Consider the following 26,202-nt stretch of genomic DNA (forward strand, 5'->3'; position numbering starts at 1 on the left):
TTCGCTTAATGGCAACGTCACTGAGCGACAACTTCTAGAGTACGGCGCTGTATTTTCTTTTCTTTTTAGTTTCCAGAAATGCTGCACGCGGCTGAGGACTTTTTAGAAATGGTGACTAGGCAGGCAGGGGTCAGAAGGAATGACGTTGTTACAAGCAATTCTCGTATAACAGAATTCTTTAGGGCTGGATATAAAGAAGATAACTCCAAAAGAATAGTCCTAAAATACAAAGGCGGTGACGACTTTTTAGCCTTAAAGAGAACCTGTAAGGCAAGCATTGCCCTCTGTTATTCCACTAGTGAGCCCACGAGCTAGTTGGCCCCCCAGTGGCTGCATAGGCTTGTTGCTATGTGGGCATGTATTCTCGGCACTCAGAGATAAGGCCAAGACAAGAACCAGTCAGCGAGCTACTGACAGGACTCCCGGGACCATAACAATCTGACACAAAGGCTAGGGAGGACTACTCTGCCCGTTTCTACCGGGGAAGCATCCTTCAGTGTGTGGTAACCATAGCTTACTTTCCCTGAAGATCATTCACATTGATCAGGTGGGGTTCATGTCCAGCAGGGAGATTAGGGATAATACACTGAAGGCAGTTTCTCTTGTGCCCTCTGACCAATTCGGGGAGATCCCAATGTGCCTCCTATCAGTTGCTGTTGAGAAGGCACTTGATTATGTGGGATATTTTCTCTGCGGCTCTAGAAATGGATAAAGAAAAACCCTGCCATGGTGTGTGGTATTATGGCCTTCTATTGTTCCTTCTGCACTGGTCTGCCTGAAAGGGATCCTTAAAAGACCTTTCCCTTTTTTAATGGTACCCCACTTATCTTCCTACTCTTGGACATTTGTCAGTAACATTTGCAGTCATCTCAGGCTACCCTGATGCAAGAACCCTTTATGCAGACAATTTAGTAGGTCACTACGTAGGTTTTGACTTTTTGAATAAATAATTACAATTCAGAACTTAAAGCATAACTATGCGAATCATTTTCTCACAAACCAGTAATGCGTCACATAGGAAAACTTTACCTGTTACTTTCATCACCTATGTCCAGCAGCTCCTTTGCCTTATCAGTTTAACTTGTCCTTGTATTGTTGTCTCATCTAGCCTTGCAGCTTCTCTGTGAAACAATAACTTGTCCAGTGGTGAATTCTACTAGGCTGGCCACTATATAGATCCTGTATTTGTTTGTTTTGAAAAGGGGAAAATTACATCAGAATTTAGTAAACATCATTAGGAAATACACTTATATTATATTTCCATGACTGTAGACTGGAATTTTAGACAGATATAATAGCCTTGACCCTGAAGTTAAAATGAAACCCTCTCCATCTCTTGATTTGGCTGTATGTAGACTAAGGCTACTGTAATTTTTAGCTTTGATTGCTGGTGATCATGTTCATTTGGAGCAGTCAGCACCAAAAAAGTAGGTACAGAGTTCTTACTAGAAATACATTGGGAAAATGGAGTCATGGAGGCACATGTATCATACCGCAAGTCCAGCTTAGTCAGTTTGTTTTTGGAGACTTTTCTGCTGGCTTTCCTGCTGGTCAGAGGTATCTTAGCCATTTTCTTTATTGATACATGTGGCATTTGGTCTGTAGTGAATTAGTGACTTTTTAAAACAAGTCACAAACAGTTTCCCAGCTAATTTCTACGCCTGGTCAGGGGCAGCCATATATATGCGCAAAAATCTTAGACATTTGGATTAAAGGGAACCTGTCACCAGGAGACCCATTTTTAGCACTCCCCTAGTCCCCACAGAGCATAGTACATACACTGCCAAAGTGTTTTTGTATTAAAAAAAATAGGTTTTACAGAAAAAAAGATATGTTATATTGTACCTTTGATTAGCATGTGCTGTGTGACTAGGCAGTTGCCAATTGGGAGGGGCTGGAAAGGAGCAGTTCCCCCCCCACCGTTGGGAAACATGCAACCTTTTCAAATATATGAAAAACAGTAGAATGGCACTCACCCAAAAAAACTTCTTATTTCATTCCGGTTTATTTGAGGTATACTCACAAAAAGGTTAACAATTCCAAAGGAAACACATGACGCGGGGAGGGATGGACGTAGGGACTCACAAAAACAACAAGGTGACAGCTGTTTCGCGCCGCAGCGCTTCGTCTGACTTGCCTGTTCAAACAATTGTAGGCATATGGCCTTTTAAACTTCCCGGGGGCCCGCCCCCCATCCACTAAAGGCATCCCATTGGTGGAAGTGATCCCAGATGAGAGCCTGATCACGAACTTATCACATTTGAAATTAGAGGACACACACATTGCCGTTCTGGAAAAGGGACTTAATTACTGTCTAACAGACAGCTTCAATGGCGTAGACTTTGAAATTGATTTATTTAAGGGCACCAGGAAAATAGCTTTGAAAAAAATGTTTGCACAAAAAAATGAGAATAAATCAGATAGATCACCCAAACTAGCTGAGGTCCCCACACAAATAGGCCCTTTAGGGTTCTTTATAGCACAAGAGTTGACAGAGATAGAAAAAGAGTGCTTACTATTTCTAGCAGATGAAGAAGTTCATGAGCCCACAGACATGACAGGCCAACATTTCAGAGGAGGTTTGACATCTATATTTACCCCCCAGACCTTACCTAGCAGTACCGTAGAGACCTTCAAAAGACAAGTTTTAAAGGATGTAAAAGCTTTGATATATAAGCAAGAATCTCACAAGAGAAGAGTGGCGAGCCTTGAAATCATTAAAGATGGATGAAAGTCTAGTAGTAAAGCAGGCAGATAAAGGGGGCGGCGTAGTTCTCCTTACTAAGGAATACTATAAACAGGAAGTCATGCGACTACTTGGGGACACACAGACATATGAGAAACTCACACGGGACCCCACGCAGAAATATGTGTCCCAATTGAGATCCTTCCTGAGGGAGAGTGTAGAAAAGGGACTATTGTCCACGAAAACAGCAGACAAATTGTTGCCACTACACCCAAAAAAAACCAATTGGTACTTTGTGCCCAAGATTCATAAAAATGAACACGCCCCACCAGGCCGCCCCATTGTGGCCGCCATAGGATCAGTCACAGAGCCATTATCCCAGTACGTGGATTGGCTCCTCAGACCCGCCTTACGCAATATTCCATCTTATATCAAAGACACTAACCATTTCCTTGATATAGTACACCAACTGCCATGGCAAACAGACTACCGACTAATGTCAATAGACGTTGAAAGCTTATACACTCGGATCCCCCATGATAAAGGGATACAAGCCATTGAAACTTTGCTCACACAATCAGGTAAACATACTGACTACATCAGATTCATCTGTGAGGCTCTACTTTTTATCTTAACACATAATGCTTTCCTACATGACAATGTCTGGTATGGCCAGAGAGAGGGTACGGCTATGGGGACCCCTGTCTCCTGCACCTATGCCAACCTCTTTCTGGCCATATTCGAGGACAAATACATCTTCTCTGAAGAGAACCCTTATCTTAAATATCTACAAGCCTATAGACGTTATGTGGGCGGCACGGTGGCTGAGTGAGTAGCACATCTGCCTTGCAGCACTGGGGTCCTGGGTTCGAATCCCACCCAGGTCAACATCTGCAAAGAGTTTGTATGTTCTCTCCGTGTTTGCGTGGGTTTCCTCCGGGTACTCCGGTTTCCTCCCACACTTCAAAACATACTGTTAGGTTGTTTAGATTGTGAGCCCCATGGGGACAGGGACCAATTTGATATGCTTGTGCAGCGCTGCGTAATCTGTGTGCGCTATATAAATAAAGAATTATTATTATTATTATTATTATGTGGACGATGTCTTCATCGTGTGGACAGGCTCTGATGAGCAATTTCAAAACATGGTAAACCACCTTAACACGCAAAACACCATGAATATGCTGTTCACGTACAATATAGGGGGTACCTCCCTTGAATTCCTAGATGTTCTAGTAGAGGTCAAACACAATAAACTGGAAACACGTGTTTTTAGAAAGAAAACAGCAAAAAATGCCCTTTTGCATTATCACAGTTATCACCCGCACCACGTGAAAAAAGCTGTGCCCTACGGCCAATTTGTTAGAATATCACGCATCAACAACACAGAAGCGGGCTTTCTAACGCAAGCACAAGAACTTAAGATTAGACTCTCAAATAGAGGTTATCCAGAATTCCTCATAGAGGAAGCCTTCCAGAGGGCTAAGAAATCTAGAGAATTTATACAGAGTAAAGATAAAACCCACAATAAAAATAAAACCCACAATAGAAATAAGTCTAATACATGCAATGAAAGGTTCGTATTCTCTTTTAACTTTACACCGCAAGCTGAAATAATCAAATCAGCCATAAAATCCAACTGGCATATAATAGAAGCTGACAAAGAGCTTAGTGAAATTGCGGCCAGAGGACCTCTAATTACCTTCCGTAGAGGCAGAACAATAAAATCTGAATTGGTCCGTAGTAGCTTTAACCCCACTGTCGACAACTGGTTAGAGAAGTCAGTACCGAAAGGAAATTACCCATGCGGAGACTGTAACCACTGCCCACAATTTTGCAGAAACAAAGAGGTGATATGTGGAGATCAAAAAATTAAGATCAACCAACTTATAACATGCAAAACTGATTTCGTGGTTTACGTAATATTCTGCACATGTGCCAGGTTCTATATTGGGAAAACCATAAGAAAATTGAATATTCGCTTTACTGAGCATCTCCGATCCCTTAGAACAGGCCATGGGGCTCCTAGGCTAATTGAGCACGTCAGAGTACACCACAACTCAGACCCCAAATCTCTAAAGTTCGCTGGTATTGAACGGGTCCCCATCCCACGAGGAGGCGGCGATAGACAGCGCCTCCTATTGCAAAAAGAAGGGAGGTGGATTTTACAAACAGGGGCCCTAGGACCAATAGGACTAAATGACAGAATAGATATGAGTGTTTTTCTTTAATGGATTTCACCTTAGCATTCCACTTCTTTCTTAAACTAACACATGCTTAAAAAATTATGTATTTCCTCTTACGTATAGTCGCATTGTGTATTGGTTCAAATGTTGGGAACGTCTCGCAGAAAAATATCAGTTTCTGGAGACATTGTCCCAAACTCTTGTTGTCACTATCCCCAAGTGACACTTTTTAAACCCTTTACCTATGGCCATTATCTCCCTACAACACCCGCCCCACCTTTGCCTTACCCTCTTTACAGCGTCGATACTTATTATCAGCTAAATTGAACCAGTGACATGTTTCCTAACGTCACAGTGTTCCCATAGCTACCTGCTAGCAACTGCGCCCTAGCACCACCTCGGCTGTCGCGATACCGGCATCTTTACTCCGGAGCGCAAGCCGCTTGGTGAGTGGACCCGCGGCTAGCCAGGCCCCTGGAGGTGCGGCTTGACGGCGTTTGCCTTGGAGTCGGCGCCATCTTGGGGTTGGCACTGCCACGGCCATCCACCTCGAAAGGTGAGCGTCCCCCGTGAGTGGACTGCCGGAACGCGATCCACTTGAGGTGAGTACTAATACTTAGGCGCTTCGTTCTTTCTATAAAGACGCATTCAGGCGGCGTTTATGTTATTATACATAGGAACCACATGGTTCCATAAGCACCAATGGGATGCCTTTAGTGGATGGGGGGCGGGCCCCCGGGAAGTTTAAAAGGCCATATGCCTACAATTGTTTGAACAGGCAAGTCAGACGAAGCGCTGCGGCGCGAAACAGCTGTCACCTTGTTGTTTTTGTGAGTCCCTACGTCCATCCCTCCCCTCGTCATGTGTTTCCTTTGGAATTGTTAACCTTTTTGTGAGTATAAAACAAGATTTTGGAAAACAAAAGATCAGGCTAGTTGTTCAGAAATGACGGCGCAATGAGAGAAGGGAAGGAATGGGAGTCCAGTATTCCTTATAGTCACAAATTGTCTAAGAAGCTTTTCCCTCTGCATCAACGTCTTTCAGGTATTCAATGTAGATGTGGGACAGTACCTTAAGTCTGGTAAGCGATGTAATAACAAGGTAAGATCATCAGGTTCTCCATGTGTCACTGGCTCTGCGATGTTCACGTGGATCCCATGTTTCCACTTGCGGTATGCAGCGGGCGGCTGTGTGAGTTACTATTTCCTCCAGATGGAAACTCGATCGCAGCCCTTTTGGTTCCGCTTTACTCCGTAGTGGTCCGTATAGGAAAGAAAGGGATACGGAAAAATAGTGCAGCAGAGCTTCTATTTAGTGAAGAAAATGTTTTAATATTATACTCACAAATATAGATAAAAAACAGGCCTTAAAAATAAATTGTGGTGCACGTTCGGCGTCAATACCCGACTCGAGTTTCGCCAGTAGCGGCTTCTTCCGGGGTGAGTATACCTCAAATAAACCGGAATGAAATAAGAAGTTTTTTTGGGTGAGTGCCATTCTACTGTTTTTCATATCCACTTCATGTACCACTTCAGAATTTGAGTACCACCACTCCGGGTTACCTCTACCTTGATGCATACTCCACAATAGTCTGATCCATAGAGACTGACAGCTTGAGAATATGAAGTAGTGCCCCCTGCTTTTTTCTTTTTCCTGTTTAAATTTATTCTTTTCAAATATATGAATAACTCCCCACACTCGGGATTGGCTGTAGAGGAGCAGGGGGCGTCGCTAAGCCAAGTGATGGGTGTTTTCATATATTTGAAAAGGTCACATGGAGTAGCTGTTTCCCAAGGGTGGGGTGGGGGGACTGCTCCTTTCCAGCCCCTCCCAATAGGCAACTACCTAGTCACACAGCAGATGCTAATGAAAGGTACAATATAACATATGGTTTTTTCTGTAAAACCAATTTTTAATACAAAAACACTTTGGCAGTGTATGTACTTTGCTCTGTGGGGACTGGGGCAGTGCTAAAAATGGGTCTCCTGGTGACAGGTTCCCTTTAAGGTGATAACTCAGGGAACATTGCAGGAAACTAGACAATGGTAAACTTTGAAAGGAGTGTTAAGGTAAACCAAGCTGATGGATCAAATCCTGTCATTTCTACTTGCATATTTTCCAAAAATATACTGTAATAGAAACTATGAACTCAAGATGGCACAGAGATCTTAGACCGCACCTAAAAAACTTCCAGGCTAAGGAATGTGAAGTCAACATGAGACAGAAGAAAACTCTCCAATCAAAAGAAGATGTCTGATATGGTTATGCTTTATACGCTCCTCCTTTCCTACTTTTTCCCCGCTTTTCTATATAGACTTGTGAAACCAAATAAACTTGCACAGTGCTGATTATTGATTGTAGCATGAGCAAGTCTTGCATCAGCAGTGGTCTGATTCATTTTCTTGTGACTGTGCACACATGCTTAAATAATTTGAATCACACAATTGAAGCACTATAAAGAGGATATCTTAAATTCTACCCTAACAGTTGGAGATACTGCTGAGCTCACCGTAAGCAGGACCAGGGCACTCCCTCGTTCCGCCACTACCTGCAGCCTCGGGGTAACTGTTCCCCTACCGGGACTGATCGACCCACGATCACGGTAAGTTTCAGATTACATATGTTAACCTGTCGCTTGCCTGTGATTCGAGGGGGTGGTAAAACTGTGGTTGTAAACAGCCGGTATTGGAAGATAAATATATATAGCCAATATATATAGTGTCCTGCGCTGGGGTCCGAATTGTTATACAACTCTGCATGTGACATTCGATGGTCAGACAAGATACGGAAAGGAGTACAGCACGCAGGCCGCCAGCACAGAGAGGAAAATAGGACAGGTGTCTAGGTATTAGGCATAGGCCGCCAAAACAGTGGAACTAAAAAAAAAAGGACAGATCGTTAAGGGGGGCCTTCTGATAAACCTCTGTAACCAGTGATCGGGGAGCTTGAAGGTCAGCTCTTATGCCGGTGAGCAGCTACACTGGTAAGGGTCTCTGACAAATTATGCTGCGGCTTCGGAAGAAAACGAACATCGTCCCGAAGGGAACCACTGGTGTGCTGGTGATAATTCAGTGTAGGGAAGGGAAAGATGCATAGACAGAAGGTTGTTGTACGTAGACAGTTGGTTGTTGAGTTAAGTGGAAAAGTGCAAAGTTGATATAATGGAACATAAGGGCTGGTAGCATTGTGGTGAAAAGAAAAGTAGTAGTGAAGGTTTGAAGGCTTTGGGATGTGTCAGAGGATCTGATGATTGTACAAGGGAGAAAACTTGATCAGATTTGCAAAGACACTTGGAGCCTCTGGCTTTGACGGACGGACCAGGACAGAGTGACAGGAATCCTTCAGAGTGCCCATTGAAGAAAGAGACAGGCGTTTTTGATGTGGAGAGAATTTGAGAAAAAAAAAAAAAGATTTTATTATATTTTCCTCGGGAGGGAAAGATGGCGTCTAGAATGCAGACCAGTGCCCTCTTAGACTCCACCCCTGTATCTGGTGGTTAGAGAAGATGACACGCCCTACCATATTTCAGTGGCGGCCATCTTAGAACATTAAGATGTGCCTGAAGTTAAATGCCTAGGACTCTACTATGTTGGCAGCCAATAAGGCTGGTTGAGGATAATAGTTGTAGCAGATAAGACACCCAGTCCTTTGACTTATGTCTAGATGAGATAAAGTGGAGATGTAGACGATCATGGAAGAGTTCCAGGGGAACGGTTTACAGCTTTTGGAAACATGGGGTATGACCTGACAGTGTAGTATACATCTAGTGCACCCTGCCAGCTGTTTTGTAACGGTTTTTACCAAAGGTGTTAATGGACTAGAAACGTCTCTGCCAGACTTGCGTACAGAGGGACTGATAAGACTGACAGGAGGAAGAGACCAGGGTTCGGCAGTTTCACAGACCACGCAAAAGTGAGACTGACAACAGTTCCAGTGCTGTGAGGGGCCAGACCCAAGTGGGCATGCTTCAACTAGTGGGGAGGAGACATTACTGAAGTGACTAAAGGGAGTGGTCACATTCTAAGAAACAAAGACGCCCCTGAAAGGACGGGACTAGGGAGGTGGTAATGGACAAGGACGTCAGCAAGTACACTCCCCCAGACAGAGTTAGCTCCTCTTGTAGAACTGAAGCGGGACTCCTCCCCTGCTAGCCCGATGAAGATTTAACGCTTTCCCAGTTAAGAGAAAGACCCAGAAAGAACTGCTGGATACATGTAGGATGATCCATGACCTCCAAGCTGCCAATGAGCTGAAGCCCAGTGGATCATAACCCACAAATATCACTGGCAGCAATCCTAGAAAGTGACATATTATTCACGGTCATTGATTTGGCAAACGTTTTCCTCTGTGCCCCTACATGAATATTGCAAGTACCCATTTGCCCTTACCACTTCAGTACACTTTTAGTATACCTGGTGCAAATTTCCACAAGAGGGGGGAGGGGGGATAAAACTAGCCCTTACTGTATGACGTTCTTTCACAGTATGCAGATAACCTACTGTTTCTGTGCCTGTATTTTTCAGGTTTGCCAGGATGCATCTATTGACCTTGTGTGTTTTCTGTTCCAGAAGGGTTGCAAAGCTTCCAGAGACAAACTCCAGTACTGCTCAGCTACAGGCAGAAACCTGGCAGAGGCAAGAAAGCTAGCAGTCCAGAATATACCCCTGTCCTGAGGCCCTAAGCATCTTCACATGTTTCTAGGACTGGCCAGCTCCTGCAGGCTTTGGATAAGGTCTGCTGCCTCCAGCCTGATGCTGCCCCTTTCTGGCTGCATTGCCTCTCCCCCATTTGCCCTTAGTCAGGAGGCAATTAATGCATTCCATATCCTTAAGCTGTGGCACACTGGACCAAAGCTTTTTTTTTCCCACTAAATATCTAGGCCACGCCACAGGTCTTAGTCCAGGAACGTGGTGGCCTCCCCGGCGGCCCACTATTAGGCCCGGTTAGACTCAGTCGTGAGGGGAGCCCCTCAAGTGTCAGTAGCTGCAGCCAGCAATCTGCTCAGCAAGGCCAGTGATTTGATCCCAGATCCTAGATCACTCAGTTACTGTGTAAACCCCACATACCTTGCACATTGTCCTCGCCCTAGTACAGCCCAAGCATCTGAGCATTTACCGGATTTCATCAAGTCATCAAAAGGATAGACATTAGAAGGACCGCATTGGGGAAGACAAAAGATACCTTCTGCATAACAAATAGAGCTGCAGGTGAAGCATATGCCTTGCTGTTCCACAGTAAACATCAGTCCAATACAATTTCCAATCAGTTTTGGTAAAATTTATACACATCAGAAATCTTTTGTGTTTTGTTACAACAATTAGATCAGATCACCAATTCACTAACATCAAGCAAATATTTAAAAAATGGTCTGACTTGGAAAAACATTGGGACAGATTTACCAATGTGTGTACAACACTTTCTAGTAGTCCTGAACAAAAGAAGAAGAAGAGTCGGGTCACTCACCAAAAATCGTGAAGGTTTATTGAAGCTGGTTAAGGCAGGTAGAGAATTGCCGGACACGCCACAAACGACGGACCGTTTCGCGCAACAAGCGCTTTTTCAGGTCTGTGACATCACATAGTGGGCAGGACCTCTGCTTATAAGCAGGTTCCGGCCTGGTAACCATAGATACTGTGAATACATCTACCACCATGTGTTTAAAATCAATAACTGCATACACAATAGTACCATATGTATCACTTAGTAAGTGATACATATGGTACTATTGTGTATGCAGTTATTGATTTTAAACACATGGTGGTAGATGTATTCACAGTATCTATGGTTACCAGGCCGGAACCTGCTTATAAGCAGAGGTCCTGCCCACTATGTGATGTCACAGACCTGAAAAAGCGCTTGTTGCGCGAAACGGTCCGTCGTTTGTGGCGTGTCCGGCAATTCTCTACCTGCCTTAACCAGCTTCAATAAACCTTCACGATTTTTGGTGAGTGACCCGACTCTTCTTCTTCTTTTGTTCAGGATTTATATGTTGCTTAACGTTTTTTGCTATAGTCGGAGAGCACCACCTAGTGAATATTGCAGACTCAGAGCATGACAAGGTGCAATATATATGTGGAGAGGACGTAGTAGCCTGCCATTTCTCACTTTATTTGAACACTTTCTAGTAGCACTGTGCGGCAGAGACAAGCATAAGTAAAGTAAGACTAGACAGCCAAACTAGTCCAAATTTATCATCCAAACTGTGCAGTCTAAATGGACACTCAGATCTGCTGACTTGTCTTTTAGAAGGCACCCTTTTTACTTACTACCTACATGACTGGATGAACCCTTTCACAGTTAAAATCTCAAATGTTCAACTCGGACCCTCACATTTTTATACTGTTGGCATTTGCAGTCAGTCATGTTGAAGAACACAAACTGTATCATTAAAATGCACTTCTTATACCCATGTTTTATTGACTGTGATATGGTAATGACCATTTTTTTCAGTTTTTTGCTTAGGAAAAAAGTTAGAAAAACAGATTGAACATAAAATTTACTTTTTATTCAAAGAGGAAAGGAAGAAATACAGAGGAATATGTACAGTGACAAAGAAAATATGTACAAGAACCAAACAATATACACAGATAACAATACAAATCACAGCTATGAACACTGCGCCAGTCCTGCTCTCATTACAGCATCTCACTCCCATCTGTAGATTTTCACCATCTTCTCTGTTAAGGTGGCCAGCAGGCTGCTCTGATTCACCTCCATGGGGCAGATGTCAAGAACAGGCTGATCAGACTGAAGTTTCTGGATAAGGGAACCACTTCCAGAGTGCCAGAGCTGTAATAGAGGGGGAAGAGTTTATTTTCAGAAAAGAAGGGAGGGTCTACCTAATTCACATTTCAATTTCAGCAGGCACCAGAATGCCAGATTGTACTTCTTACTGGAGTGAGAGGACCTTTTTGTCCATTTTCCCATTATCAAACTTAAAGGGTTTTCTAAGATCGAAATATTTCTACTATTCGCTCCAAGTGGTGTAAAGATTGTCCTAATAATTCCAGAGACTAGAGGAGCCTCACTAAAAAGGCGAGGACCACGGAAAGAGTTCGTTATTATTAAAAGGAAAAACAAAAAAATTCTCAAAACCCATTTAAAGAGCCTCTGTCACCCCCAAAAAATACCCCTACCAAATATGTCCCCCCTAATCCTCTCCCCAGACCCTTTATTTATGCCATTTTTATTAAAATTTACATTGGCAAAGGTGGCTTTAATCAATCCGACCTATTACTAAGAAAACGCATCACAATAAACCTGCAGAGAGCGATGTAGATTGGGAGGAGCAAACTGGCTTCAAAAAGATACGCATGTGCGTTGCCATCAGAAATGGACGGATAGTGACTCGGAATAGAGGGCAGGGCAGAGGGGCAATATGGTTGGGCGTTTAGCTGGTTATATGGCAGGGAGAGCTTCACTGCATCGGAGAGCACACCCCGCCTCCTTGACTGGATACAGAAGTCAACTGAGGAAGAACAAAAGAGGTTTTTACGGCACAGCAGAATTGTACAGAAACATTGATGGAAAGCTTGTATCCCCGTCTCTTGTGTGAGGTTTATTATGCAAGTTTGTGGTGACAGGTTCCCTTTAAGTGACGCAACAGGTGTCATACTATTGGCTTAAACAGGTGATTTGTCCATACAGCAAAAAATGCTTAAAGGACACCTGTCATCAGGTCTGTGTCACTAGTCCTGTCACCTCTACGTGTTGGATCCCATCCCAGCCTTTATCTAGTTATTTCATACATTAATCATTGTAAAATCATCTATTCTTTATCATGTAAATGAGGCTGGTCACATGGTCAGAGGCAGTGATGTCACCCCTGTTACCCCTCCCCCTGCTCATGTCTGTGTGTAATGTATAGTAAAGCATGGCTAGTGTGTGTCCTGCATCTGCTGACATGCTGCATCCTCCTAATATACAGGTGAGAGACACAGACATCAGCTACACATGAATCTGACATGTTCTGCTGTAACATGGCTGCCTGGAGCTGCTGTATCCCTCCTAAACACACACACACACAGGCTGCAGGGGGTGTGGCCACCAGCACCAGGAAGCACATCATTATACAGCCTCACATCATTATACAGGCTGTCAGTCAAGCACTGGGGGTGTGACTGTACCTCCCACTCATGAATAAGGTGGACAGCTTGAATATGCTAATGCTTCATTGGACATTTCACAGGTCATTTGCATACAGCTTTAGGACCTCATTGCTTAGGTTTACAGGCATGTAGAGGGACAATGAAGGGATAGAGGCAATGCTCTCTAATGGCAGTTTATGAAAATATATTTAGTTTAGGGGGGTTATTTTGCATGACGGGTTCTCTTTAAAAGGAAACCTACCATTTCAAAATGGTAGGTGTAAGCTGTAAGTACCGAGCACCAGCTTACTTTCGTTAGCGTTATTAACCGCTGTATCGGGGTTTTAACACTTTTTAAAGTTTATAGCAGAAACTGCTTCCGCGCGCCTACATAGGAAATGCCGGAGACGTTGCACGCGCACGGGCGTGCAGCGCCGAAGCAGCTTCTGCTATAAACTTTAAAAAGTGTTAAAACCATGATACAGCGGTTTATAACACTAACGAAACTAAGCACCGGCACCAGCTCACCCTCAGCTGCTGCTCGGTACTTACAGCTTACACCTACCATTTGAAATGGTAGGTTTCCTTTAACATGTAACAAGTGCTTCACAACATTGGAAAACCGAATCATACGCTTTAACCCCTTAAAGACCGGGCCCTTCATAGTTTTTTTTTCACTTCCATTTTTCACTCCCCAGCTTCAAAAATCTCTAACTTTTTTTTATCTTTCCACGTACAGAGCTCTGTGATGGCTTGTTTTCTGCGTAACAAGTTGCAATTCATAGTGATGGAAAAAAAATTCCAAATACAGTGAAATTGGTGAAAAACCGCATTTGCGCCGTTTTCTTGTGGGCTTAGGTTTTACGGCTTTCATTGTGCGCCCCAAATGACATGTCTGCTTGATTCCTTGTGTCGGTGCGATCACTGGGATACCCAATTTTTATATTTTCATTTAGAAAAATGAAAACCTCCTGGAGAAATGTTTTTTTTTTTTTAAATTTTGATCGTCTGGCGCTAATAACCTTTTTCATACTTCGGTGTATGGAGCTGTGAGTGGTGTCATATTTTGCGACTTTTGATGTCGTTTTCAATGCTGCCATTTTTAAGACTGTACGACTAGTGATGAGCGAGTATACTCGTCCGAGCTTGATGCTCGGTCGAGTATTAGCATACTCGGACCGGCTCGTTGCTCGGACGAGTATTTGCCCTGCTCGATAACGAGCATTTAATTTAAAAAAAAAAAAAAAAGTGAAGAACAGTAAAAAGATACAATTAAAACATTTAATTTAATTGTTTAATTGAAGAAAACAGTGAAAGAACACAGTGCAGAACAGATTGCAGATGTTCGGGAACATCTGCAATCTGCTCCGGAGACACGCGTGCAGAACGGTGTTCTCCGCAATAGTATTTGAAGAACAATATGTGTGAAGAACACATTACAGATGTTAACAACTTGCAGATGTTGCCAAACATCTGCAAGTTGTTCTTCACACATATTGTTCTTCAAATACTATTGCGGAGAACACCGTTCTGCACGCGTGTCTCCGGAACAGATTGCAGATGTTCCCGAACATCTGCAATCTGTTCTGCACTGTCTATTTTCACTGTGCTCGTTAAGTTTATAATTTTACTGAAAAATGCTCGGGTCTCCCATTGATTTCAATGGGGCTCGTTACTCGAAACGAGCACTCGAACATCTGGAAATGTTCGGCTCGAGTAACGAGCACCCGAGCATTTTAGTGCTCGCTCATCTCTATGTACGACCTTTCGATCATTTTAATAGAATTTTTTGTTGTTTAAAATGGCAAAAAGTGCCATTTTCAACTTTGGGCCCTATTTTCCGTTACAGGGTTAAACGCAGTGGAAAACAGTTATTATATTGTGATAGATCGGGCCTTTTCGGACGCAGTGATACCTAATGCGTTTATGATTTTTACTGTTTACTTATATTTCAATTAGTTCTAGGGAAAAGAGAGTGATTTGAAAATTTTTTTTTTTTTAACTTTTTTTTAATTTGTAATTTTACTATTTTTTCAGACTCCAAGGTACTTTAACCTTAGGTTGTCTGATGAATCCTATCATATACTGCTATATTACAGTATGACATGGGGATTTTCCTCCTCATTTATTACAATGTGCGGAGCAACGATCATCGGCAGGATGGCGGCGCCTATGGCTTACGGAAGCCGCCGGGGTTGATCGATGACATAGCACCGATCTCTGATGTTACTGGCAAGTCTTTGCTGCAATATGCAGGGAATACGTATATACGGCCGATATAAGTCCCCCATACACTTCTATGGGCTCATGGCACCATACTGCTCCATAGCCTGGGAAAAGATGGGACATGTCCTATCTTTTCCCGTGTTACGCACCGTGCGCCATATGTTCTTATGGAGAGAGGCGGGGTGAGCAGCGCTCACCTCCTCCTCTCCCCACACACTGCCGGGAGTGTGCATGTAGCCTAACCCTGACTTCTCCATCTCGATCTGTAGGATCACTATAGCACCGAGGCAGCAGGCTCGCTGTCTTGGGGGTGGTGTTGGACTCAGACCTTTCCTTTGCACTGTATATTCAATCTCTTGCTCACTCTTGCCGCATGCATCTCAGAAACATCTCCAGAATCCGACTAAAATGCGAAAGATTGCTAAATTGCTCAGATTCACTCTTGACTGGACTACTGTAACTCCCTTGTAATTGGTCTTCCACTCACTAAACTCTCTCCTCTACAGTCTATTCTTAATGCTTAGTGCTCTTCGATCTGCCAGTGATATTAGATTAATCTCTATCTTAATTCGAACCTCTCATGCTCGTCTCCAGGACTTCTTCCAAGTTGCACAAATTCTCTGGAAAGCCCTCCCCCGGACTCTGACTAATACCCGCCCTCCAAAGTTTCAAACATGCTCTTAAAACCCATCTTTTTTAACTCTCTTCACTAATCCATCTGACACCAGATAGATAGATATATATCTATCTATGTAAAACCACCATTTTTTTTCACCTATTTTTGTGGTGCTTTTTCATCATTTGAGATATATATATATTTTTTACACTTACTGGCCACTTTATTAGGTACACCATGCTAGTAACGTGTTGGACCCCCTTTTGCCTTAAGAACTGCCTCAATTCTTCGTGGCATAGATTCAACAAGGTGCTGGAAGCATTCCTCAGAGATTTTGGTCCATATTGACATGATGGCATCACACAGTTGCCGCAGATTTGTCGGCTGCACATCCATGATGCGAATCTCCCGTTCCACCACATCCCAAAGATGCTCTATTGGATTGAGATCTGGTGACTGTGGAGGCCATTTGAGTACAGTGAACTCATTGTCATGTTCAAGAAACCAGTCTGAGGCGATTCCAGCTTTATGACATGGCGCATTATCCTGCTGAAAGTAGCCATTAGATGTTGGGTACATTGTGGTCATAAAGGGATGGACATGGTCAGCAACAATACTCGGATAGGCTGTGGCGTTGCAACGATGCTCAATTGGTACCAAGGGGCCCAAAGAGTGCCAAGAAAATATTCCCCACACCATGACACCACCACCACCAGCCTGAACCATTGATACAAGGCAGGATGGATCCATGCTTTCATGTTGTTGACGCCAAATTCTGACCCTACCATCCGAATGTCGCAGCAGAAATCGAGACTCATCAGACCAGGCAACGTTTTTCCAATCTTCTACTGTCCAATTTCGATGAGCTTGTGCAAATTGTAGCCTCAGTTTCCTGTTCTTAGCTGAAAGGAGTGGCACCCGGTGTGGTCTTCTGCTGCTGTAGCCCATCTGCCTCAAAGTTCGACGTACTGTGTGTTCAGAGATGCTCTTCTGCCTACCTTGGTTGTAACGGGTGGCGATTTGAGTCACTGTTGCCTTTCTATCAGCTCGAACCAGTCTACCCATTCTCCTGTGACCTCTGGCATCAACAAGGCATTTCCGCCCACAGAACTGCCGCTCACTGGATGTTTTTTCTTTTTCGGACCATTCTCTGTAAACCCTAGAGATGGTTGTGCGTGAAAATCACAGTAGATCTGAGTATTTCAGAAACTGCTGACCAGCCCTTCTGGCACCAACAACCATGCCACGTTCAAAGGCACTCAAATCACCTTTCTTCCCCATACTGATGCTCGGTTTGAACTGCAGGAGATTGTCTTGACCATGTCTACATGCCTAAATGCACTGAGTTGCCGCCATGTGATTGGCTGATTAGAAATTAAGTGTTAACGAGCAGTTGGACAGGTATACCTAATAAAGTGGCCGGTGAGTGAGTGTGTGTAATATATATATGATATTATATATTGTCTAAACAGCACTATTATTCCCCAACAAATATTGGAAAAATATGCAAGAAGAGGTGCATAGCTAGAAGTGCACGTTGTTGATAAGATTAGCAGCACTAAGAGTGGCAAATTTTATAGAAACTATAAAAATTTCTGTAGGACAGATGTGGATGAAGAATAAAAACAGCTCTTACCATCGCTGAGTTGGAGGCCTCGTCCCCTGCGCACACAAGGATGCTGCCATCTCGATCTGGGCTCTGGAATATGGCGTTCTTGGTTAGCAGTTTACATGTTGGCCCAGCATTGAAAGTCTGGACAGGATAGCAGGAACAAGAGTATTCATTCTCTGAGTCTGTGAGCCGAGAGCTGGTCAACTCCATCATTACACAGCGCAGGTAGTTATGAGTCTTACCTGTGAATAAAAGAGCTCCTTCTAGTGAAAAGGCGCATTATTAGACTGATTTTATCAATTCTGATGTTATCCATTCTTACCAGGGCGATAGGTCACAAGACAGTGCCTTGTACTACTCTCAGTCTGTATATCTGTGCATCCTCCAGGTTCTAAGGGAAGAAGATGAGGCTTGTACTGGGAATCACTCATTTCCCAAAAGCAAGCTCCCTCAAGGGTTCCAGCCAGTATGCCTCCACAAGGGAAAACCTCTGATGCAGCTCGGGGGACATAGGAGAGAGACACCACTGGACAGCTACAATACAGAAACAGGTGGACAGTCAATCTGCTTTCTGTCACAAGGCTGGAGCATGACAGCCCCAGCCCTGACTTACATCTCAATTTTAATGGGTATGTATTTTACAGTAACCTACCGAGAGCCAAGTGGCACCAGTTCCTTCACATATTGGCTGGTGTCTCTAAGGTCATAGACTAGCACAGATCCATTGATAAGACCAGCGTACACATAGTTGTTATCATCAGAACACCAGCTACAGCTCCACACCGGCCGCCCAGTGTTATAGGTTTGTACCACAGTGTTGGTCAGCAAGCTGTAGAGACAGTAGAGTCAATCACTAACATTTCATCCTACATTATAGAAGCCGATCATCTTGCGATGTGCAGGTAGAAGCCTCACCTGGTTAACTTCACAGTGTTATCTAGGGCAGCAGAGAGAAGAAGCCCATCTGAGCGGTTACTAAATGCCAAGCCACGGATCTGCTTGCTATGCATAGGCACATATTGGCTACTTTTCATATTGGCTGCACTCAGCTTCTTGATTCCACAACCTGCAAAGTAAAGAACATTGATTAAGGCAGACAGTAGTGGAAAGTGAAACCCTAGCAGCCACATAGTCAGGAAGCAAAGATTAGACAAATTCAAGGATCAAGATAGTTAACCATGTCCATTCTGCCATAAGGCAACACAAAGGTAGGAATTAAAAAAGGTATGCATAAAACGAGTGACAAGGAAAATAACAATCTTGCACAGTGACCAGATAGTTCCTCAAAAATAATGGACAAATAGACCTTTAACCCTACCAACTGCTATAGCCTTTGTTTTATCAACTTTTGATACCAAGATTTTTATTTGATAATATGCACAGTAAAGTATATTTGTGTATGCAGACCCAACAAGCACAAGAAAAAACAAAAGACAAAACACAACCTGAGCAAAGCAAATTAAATACTGAACAAAACAGAATACTCATTTCTCTCCTGCCCTAACCCTCCCACTGGGGGAGATGTATTAATTTGTCTTTAAACCAGTGCAGAGCAGAACTAGACTGTTCTCTGCTGTGCCAGATTGATCCAGCATCAAAAACTAGTGAGTCCTACTTTGCACCTCCTTTTAGTTGGTCTAGTTTGCTGCAACACAATATTGAATTTTCTGGTGCATGGGTTATTTTCAAGCGAGACCAAGCTTCCTTTTACCACGGCCAAGCCACCGTTTCAGACAGGTTGGAAAACAGTCCGTAAACCCTCAAATATGGTGCACTGCATTTCAGGTGCAAATTGCTTCAGTATTCTGGTGTAGATAGACTGATACATATCCACCATAGTGTACATTTTCACAAAGCCTTAGGGGTCCAACAATAGGTTATTGGAGTCTGATGGCAGCAGGCACAGCCCAACTGTTTCAAGCGTTACCAGACATAGGGCTAGTAGTAGTTTGCAGAATAATCTGTTGCATCTTACTGGTTCCCAGCTAAATCACAGTTTTTGGTGTAGATTTAGCTTTTTTTCTGTAACCAATAGTATTGTGTAGCGAGGTAGGCACCCCTTTGGAAGGAGTCTTCAGAGAAATTAGGTCCCTGGTAACAGGTTCCCCTAAAACAAACATTAGAAAGCATCTTACCAGGGACAAGAGTGGTGTGAGAGGAAGGTTGAGACACCACCAAGCAGCCAAGTCGCTCACAGTAGGCCATTACACGACAGTTCCCTCCTTGGTTGATCAAAATGGCTTTTTCAAAATTGTACTTGTGCTGTCCCTGACTAGATGGCAAGTTGCTGGAAATTCCAACCCGAGAGCTGGACGATAATTGTGAAGAGCCACTTCCATGCTGAGCAATAAGCATCTTCAACTCCTGCCAAAGGAAGAAAAAAAAATGTCAACTTCAGACACAACAGAATGAAAGAATCATGTTGGAGGCCATAATTTAACATTCTTAGAAACTAGATGCCACTTAGTGGTCATGCTCAAAAGGCACTGGGCCAGGAGAAAAAGATGAAGACCAGTGAGACTTCAGAGGCAGGAAGTCTTATGGATAGAAGTGGCCATTCAATAGACAGGCATGGAAAAAGCTAATTCTAAGAAACCTTGCAGTTATGTCCATCTTTTACTATAAGATGGGACCCAGCTGGACCACAATAGTCCCTTTTCACTATGCCCACCTGGACTTGTTTGCGAAGCTTCCCACACTCATCTGTCAGGACCTGAACCTGAAGACGACATTGTGCAGACTCTAACTCTGCCTTCCTGCGCAGCGATTGCTCCTGCTCTAGAGAGCTGCAAAAAATTAAAAAAAGAATCAAATCATCGGATACCAAAACTGTTGGACTGAGCAATTAACCAAAATAATTAATTTAATCCACCAGAGGCACATGTTTACAAATTTTTACACACTGCTGGGGAGAAGGCAATCATGGAAAGGGGGTAGAGCTAATTTTAGGGAGCTCATCCTCAAGCTCCTGGAAGCTGCTTGTTTTCCAAAATGAGATGGGTGTGCACAGAGAGCAAAAATAATAATAAAAGTTGGGGGTGGGGGCAAAGTCCACATTTACATTTTAGACAAAATCCCTGGCCCAAAGAAACAGGCACAATTTAATCACTATGTTCTTTTGGGGAAGGTTGGCAACAGAACACAACACACAGAACACATTTCCTGTCTGAATATGATCTTAAATAGACACTTAAATTGAGCTTCCATAGTGAAAAACATCTGGTGTAGACATATCTCTCACAATTCTTCGTGGCAGTGTAGAATCTCTACAGAAACAGCAATGACACAAACCAATTTTGAATACACGACCTAACTGAAGAACTGAGAGTGCAGCTCTGTATGTGACTACATACATATGTACATTTTATATATAAGATGCACATATACACTTTTCTGGCAATAAAATAAGACTATGCATACTTTGTCCCTAATAAGAGAATTTCACATGGAAGGAATTTACCTTTTCATACGCTCCTGCTCACTAGTGTCAAGAGCCTTTAGTGTGCGGGCATAGAGAACCACAATGTCAGAACGTTTTGCCTTCTTGTTGCACTAAGGGTACAAAAAACAAAATATGCATCTAATACAAAATACATTAATGTGCACATTTTGAAATCCTGTAGCCAAAAGCCACAGGAAGATTTTAGTGAGGACAGCAATGACCGCATCATGTCACTAGGCTTCCTGAAAGTCATGCTTTATGTTAAGAGGGCTGACTTAAAACGTCCTTATCCCATCCGGGAAAACTTATTTCAATATTTCCCACATTCAAAATTTATGGGCCAAAATCCTATAAAGACATGAAATGGTAGTGCAAGATGCACACAATCCTCTCCTTCCCTGTGGTTAATGCCTTAGAGGTCATGGTCATAGCCACCAAGGAATTGCAATAGTCTAGTGCCCGCTTTCTGAAAGAACAGCTGGGGGCTTAATGATGGCTCTGAGGTCTGTCCTTAGCATACCGTATATACTCGAGTATAAGCAAAGTTTTTCAGTACAATTTTTGTGCTGAAAAAGCCCCACTCCACTTATACTAAAGTATATATATAAAAAAATAAAGTTAGTACTCACCCTCCGCCGCTGTCCATGGGTTCCGCTGGCGTCCTCTTCTCCCTGCACCACCTTCTAGGTCTATACGATCTCCCAGCAGAGAAACGAAGCCTGCTGACTTCATAGTTCAGTGCTGGCAGATAAACATGCGCATAGACTTGCATTTGCTGGCCCAGCCAGGAACCGTAAGGAAGTGTGGGAGGAGGATTCCGGGGGACAGCTCCGGAGGTCGAGTACTAACTTTATTGTTTTTTTATGGAGCACTCTGCTGTGGACATTGTTATTGATGAGGGGATAATATGAGTCAATACGTTTTCCCAGTTCTGTGGCAAAATTAGGTACCTCGGCTTATACTTGAGTATATAGAGCATGTTCATTTGGCAGTCAAAGAACTAGCCGTCAAAGAAAATCAAATGAACACATATTCAGGTCCTCTTAAGGGACTAAAAAAAACTAGGCATGCTTGGGCATTTAGGCCAAAGGTCCACTAAGAAGCTAACTATAATTAATAATGTTGAGACCTTTACCATCTGTTCAAATCTAGTTTCAGACATGGGAAGGAATTCTGCAGAAATGCCCTCTGTCATCATCCCATTGTCAGGAATAGCAGCTGCCAGGCCATAGGTTGCTAGATAACATTTAGATTCAGTGACAAAATACAAGTATTAACCTGTGGACATTTTGCTGCTCCTCCTTTCAGCCAACGATCAATGCAGGTAAAACCAAACAAGTGGCCGCAGCGTAAAGCAGAGAGACGGTGTTGACCGGCATTGGTCCAAGACTCAAAGCAGATGGCACAGGTGTCTCCTTCGTCCTCTTCTGCTGCGGTAGTAGTTGAGGATGTCACAGGTTTCACTGGTGATGGCTGGAAAATGAAGGCAAGTGATAGTAGGCACATGGGATTATTCTGCAAATAATACAGGACATTTGATACACTTATGGTAAAAGGTTATTTGAAAAATGGAGGCGTTAATGTTTAAAACCTAGCAGCTTCTTCTTGGGAAGCTGCTGTAACCTGACCAACTATGCTAACAGCATGCGTCGTGTGGCACATCAAATTTATGTGGTAGTCCTTCATGGTTACTCTGCCAGGTTCCCTATGCAAGTTGTCATCTCTGGATCAGCAAAGGAGCCACAAAAAATCACACTCTCTCACACATGATTGAAAATTGGAGACATATCCTTTTACCATAGACTTTCTGCTGCTTGGACTAGCTAAGTTTTTTTTTGCACCATAGATTTAGCAGTAGCTTTTCTTAGGCCAAGTTCACACCATTATGTTCAGCAGGTCAGTTATTAATTGTGAAAAAATATCATAAGCTTACATACATAGGCATAACATAAGGTGGTAAACCTCTGTTCACAGAATTCTATGGGGAACAACAAGTGAATGGAAGAGCCGTTTTTTTATTTTGGTTATGCTCTGTTATGGAGAATAACATGTACACCCATGACGTAAGTGTGAATTGAGCCTAATTGATATATGACATGTAGATGCTGCAAATAGAAATCTTCCCTTCACAGTTGAAATGAAAACATAACCTTTTGTGTAATTGAGTGCTGATCATGCAAACTTAACTCGCAAATCTTAGTATCCAGGTGTAATGTAGTCTGTTCAAACACTGGTTATACTGTACAAGATCAAAGGGTCTGAAAGTAATGTTGAGAAGCCTGTTGGGAAAGTTCTGTTCAGTTTTGAACCATAGTTTGCTTTCTGTGCTGTAGAGCACCCTGTCCTTAAGTTTTTGGCTAAAAGGAAAACTTGAAGCCATTTTTTGTACTAATCTTGTAGAAGTAACAGATACCTGGAAAAATTGTGCAGGAATGCACAGCAGTGTTTTATAGCAACAAAATAAAGTGGGTGTGACAAGCAGTAACGTGAGAATTTACTGCAGCTTTGTGTACAAGTCAGATATAAAAGTAGAAAACAGACTTCAGCTCTAGACATAAATGGCATACAAGACCAGATCTAAAGCATAAGGAATTTTCAGCGTTGTGACTTTACCTGTTTAATAGGCTGTGCAGGGACAGGCAAGACATTTTCATTTTGAGATGAAGGGCCTTGAGATCTCTCTGGAGCATCCGATTCAGCTGCAACAAGGTTTATGAACAGTTCTTCAGGGGCTAAATGAAGGAAAATAAAAAATGAGCTAGTGTGTTTGCCTCTAGCCTCACATACTTTCTATCAGAATTAGACACCTGTACCCCTTTGTCAAAATTTGGAAAAATTATCGATTTTGAAATTAAAAATTTTCAACTTTTCTGAAACAGTGATAACACCAAAATAACTTGATAACTAACATTTACCAAATATCTGCTTTGTGTTTTCTATGCGTCCTCTCACATTTGTAGGATGTTGTGAGGATTAGAACGTTAAGGTGCGATTTTTTTTACATTTTCATTAAAAACGCAAAATAATACTTTGTATGTCACTTTGAGAGGCCTAAATGATAGTAAAACCCATAATTAAGCCATTTTAGAAACTACACCCCAGAACGCATGTAAAACAACTTTTGTGAGGTTTGTTAACCCTTTAATTGTTTTAAAGTGGTTAAAACAGAATCGGGTACAATTTAAAAAAAAAATAAAATACCAAAACACTCCACAAATTTCTCCCAAGTATACCAATACTCCATACCAGGTGGAATGGTGGTAAATTGCTGTATGGGCACACAGCATGACACTGAAGGGAAGGTGCGCTATTCAGGGAAGATTTTTGGGCAATTTGGACATACAAGGACTTATTTTCTGCGAGATTAGATGCACTGTACAAATACATCATTTTAGTGGGTATTTAGGTTATTGATGAGATTTTACTCCTGAATGTATGGAAGAACCATAATTATAATAATATTATGTTATGTTTATTTTATGGATCACTAGCATTAAAGTGATAAATTGTTAAAATATAAAAATGAGGCAACTAAACGTAATTGCACCGTAATCTGGTGCAGCCCAATCATGCCCACAATAACTATCCAGTGCATGTAGCAGTTTGAATTAAACCAGACTGGTAGGACTCCTTAGTCCCATCTCTGCAGTTAGGGTAACACAAGCAGCATGTACCTGGTTCGGCTGGCTGAGCCGCCCTTGTATCACTAGCTCCTTCATCCACTTCAGTAGAGCTCCCATCATCGTCATCACTCAGCTCCACAGTCTCGTCAGAGCTGTCACCCTCGTCTGCTGGCGCTGCCCTTGTTGATCCGGTTTGCAAAACCCTATTTGCTTCTTCTATACCCACCGACGCTCTTAAGTTTCCAGTTAATTGGAAAAGGTTCTGGAATGCTTGGTTACGGCTGAAGACATAAAATTAATGAGAACCACGTAACTGAAAATAAGAAGCAGTATCTCAAAAGTTAAATGTAACCTACCGCATACCACCAACACGCTGTGATGATCCTCGCTGGCGGCTCCTGGCACCCATTCTGCGGGTTCGCATCTGCTGTGAGGCTGTTCGATGCTCTGCTGCTTGGCGGAGCTGGTCTAATGCTCCTTGGAGCATGTGCAGTGCACTAGAAGTGTGAGACTGTACAGGAGAGTATATGGGGATGAAGTGGCCCTCACCGGTGCTTGTACCACTTGCTTCATTGGTCGAAGCTGCTCCTCTTGCAACTGGAATGTTGCTAAAAACTAGTGTAGGACTAAGGGCAATACTGGACAACAAGGGGTGCTCTGGAAGGAAGTTTGCTCCAGCAAGATCCACATCCATATCCTCCTGTGCCATTTTCTCTGGCCTTCAATTAAAACAAGAATTAAAAGTTGCAAAATAAACTGAAATATTAGAAGTATATAGAGAAAACATACCGCTCGAATGAGAGATGACAAGCAGAGACATTGTACAGAGCCTATGCACTACCACAGAGTGATGACATGTAACTGCAGTTTATATATAGGTAATATACTCTGCATTGGAGGACTGACCTATGCCTGCAGTATATAGAAGGTAGTATATACATGACATATGCCTGCAGTATACTGGATGGGAGGTAGCATATACACCGCATAGGAGGGATGATCTGTAACTGCAGTGTACAGCGGTGTTGTCCCTAGTACACAGTGGGCTTACATAAGCTTGGGACACTCAATGCATAGGTCACATGACAGACATTTTCCCTATGTAAACAAACATCACATCTTCCTATCCTGTGCGGATGATATATCCCACGCTTGATTTTTTTTTTTAATGGACTACTTCAATCCATCCACCGATAACAACCCCACCCCATTTTTCTTTCATGGAGCATGCCAAACCAAAACCAGTGCACAGGGGAAGCAACCACTGCGGCATCAAAGGAGGGGGGAGCAAGGTAACATTACAAAGGGCTTCCTGCACATTTAAGCGGCACTATAACCTACCGGAGGACCGGTACAATGGATACGGGGCCTGTAAACCGCCCACTTTTTTTCCCGACTGTTCAGATCATTCTCCCCGCCAACCGCCTGCGCTCCGCCTGCTCCTTCCGATCCAAATCTATTGGAGAATCCCTCCTGCTCTCCCCAGCAGGCGGGCCTGTTACCAAGACAGCGCCCGGAAGTAAGCTTCCAGCTCAGTAATTGGTAGAAAGCTGCTGTCAATCAAGAAGGAAGTCATGCTCCTGTCACATGACGCATCGCTTGTATAATTTAGGCGGCAGATTATCTTGGTCTACAATATCCCAGAGAAGCAGCGAGGTGTCTGCACGTGTGGTCACCGGTACTCAGACGTCAGAACTTTGATTATCCAGGAATTCTGGGAAAAC

The 26,202-nt window shown here is 43.0% G+C and overlaps 1 protein-coding gene across 1 annotated transcript; it reads right to left on the minus strand.

Moving 5' to 3' along the window:
- Positions 1–11,355: 11,355 nt before the first annotated feature.
- Positions 11,356–26,004, minus strand: RFWD3 (ring finger and WD repeat domain 3). Its single transcript, XM_072117009.1, has 13 exons — positions 25,820–26,004; positions 24,835–25,197; positions 24,530–24,759; positions 23,469–23,587; positions 22,134–22,328; positions 20,874–20,965; positions 20,085–20,199; positions 19,549–19,777; positions 18,329–18,479; positions 18,066–18,242; positions 17,736–17,947; positions 17,438–17,655; positions 11,356–11,661 (listed from the first exon to the last, which is right to left on the minus strand). Exons 2-13 carry the CDS (start codon positions 25,185–25,187, stop codon positions 11,518–11,520), a joined length of 2,235 nt encoding a protein of 744 aa, XP_071973110.1. The 5' UTR covers positions 25,188–25,197; positions 25,820–26,004; the 3' UTR covers positions 11,356–11,517.
- Between the last annotated feature and the right edge of the window lie 198 nt (positions 26,005–26,202).

Source organism: Engystomops pustulosus, chromosome 7 (genome assembly GCF_040894005.1).
Source record: "Engystomops pustulosus chromosome 7, aEngPut4.maternal, whole genome shotgun sequence".
Taxonomy (NCBI): domain Eukaryota; kingdom Metazoa; phylum Chordata; class Amphibia; order Anura; family Leptodactylidae; genus Engystomops; species Engystomops pustulosus.

Bases quoted from the DNA above. Each gene is read 5' to 3' on its own strand.
- RFWD3 (XM_072117009.1), bottom strand. From the start codon at position 25,187: ATGGCACAGGAGGATATGGATGTGGATCTTGCTGGAGCAAACTTCCTT. The intron at 20,966-22,133 runs GTTAATACTTGT...TTGTACCCTTAG, and splicing joins GAGCAGCAAAATGTCCACAG to TGCAACAAGAAGGCAAAACG. The intron at 11,662-17,437 runs GTAAGAGCTGTT...CCTCTATTACAG, and splicing joins AGGCCTCCAACTCAGCGATG to CTCTGGCACTCTGGAAGTGG.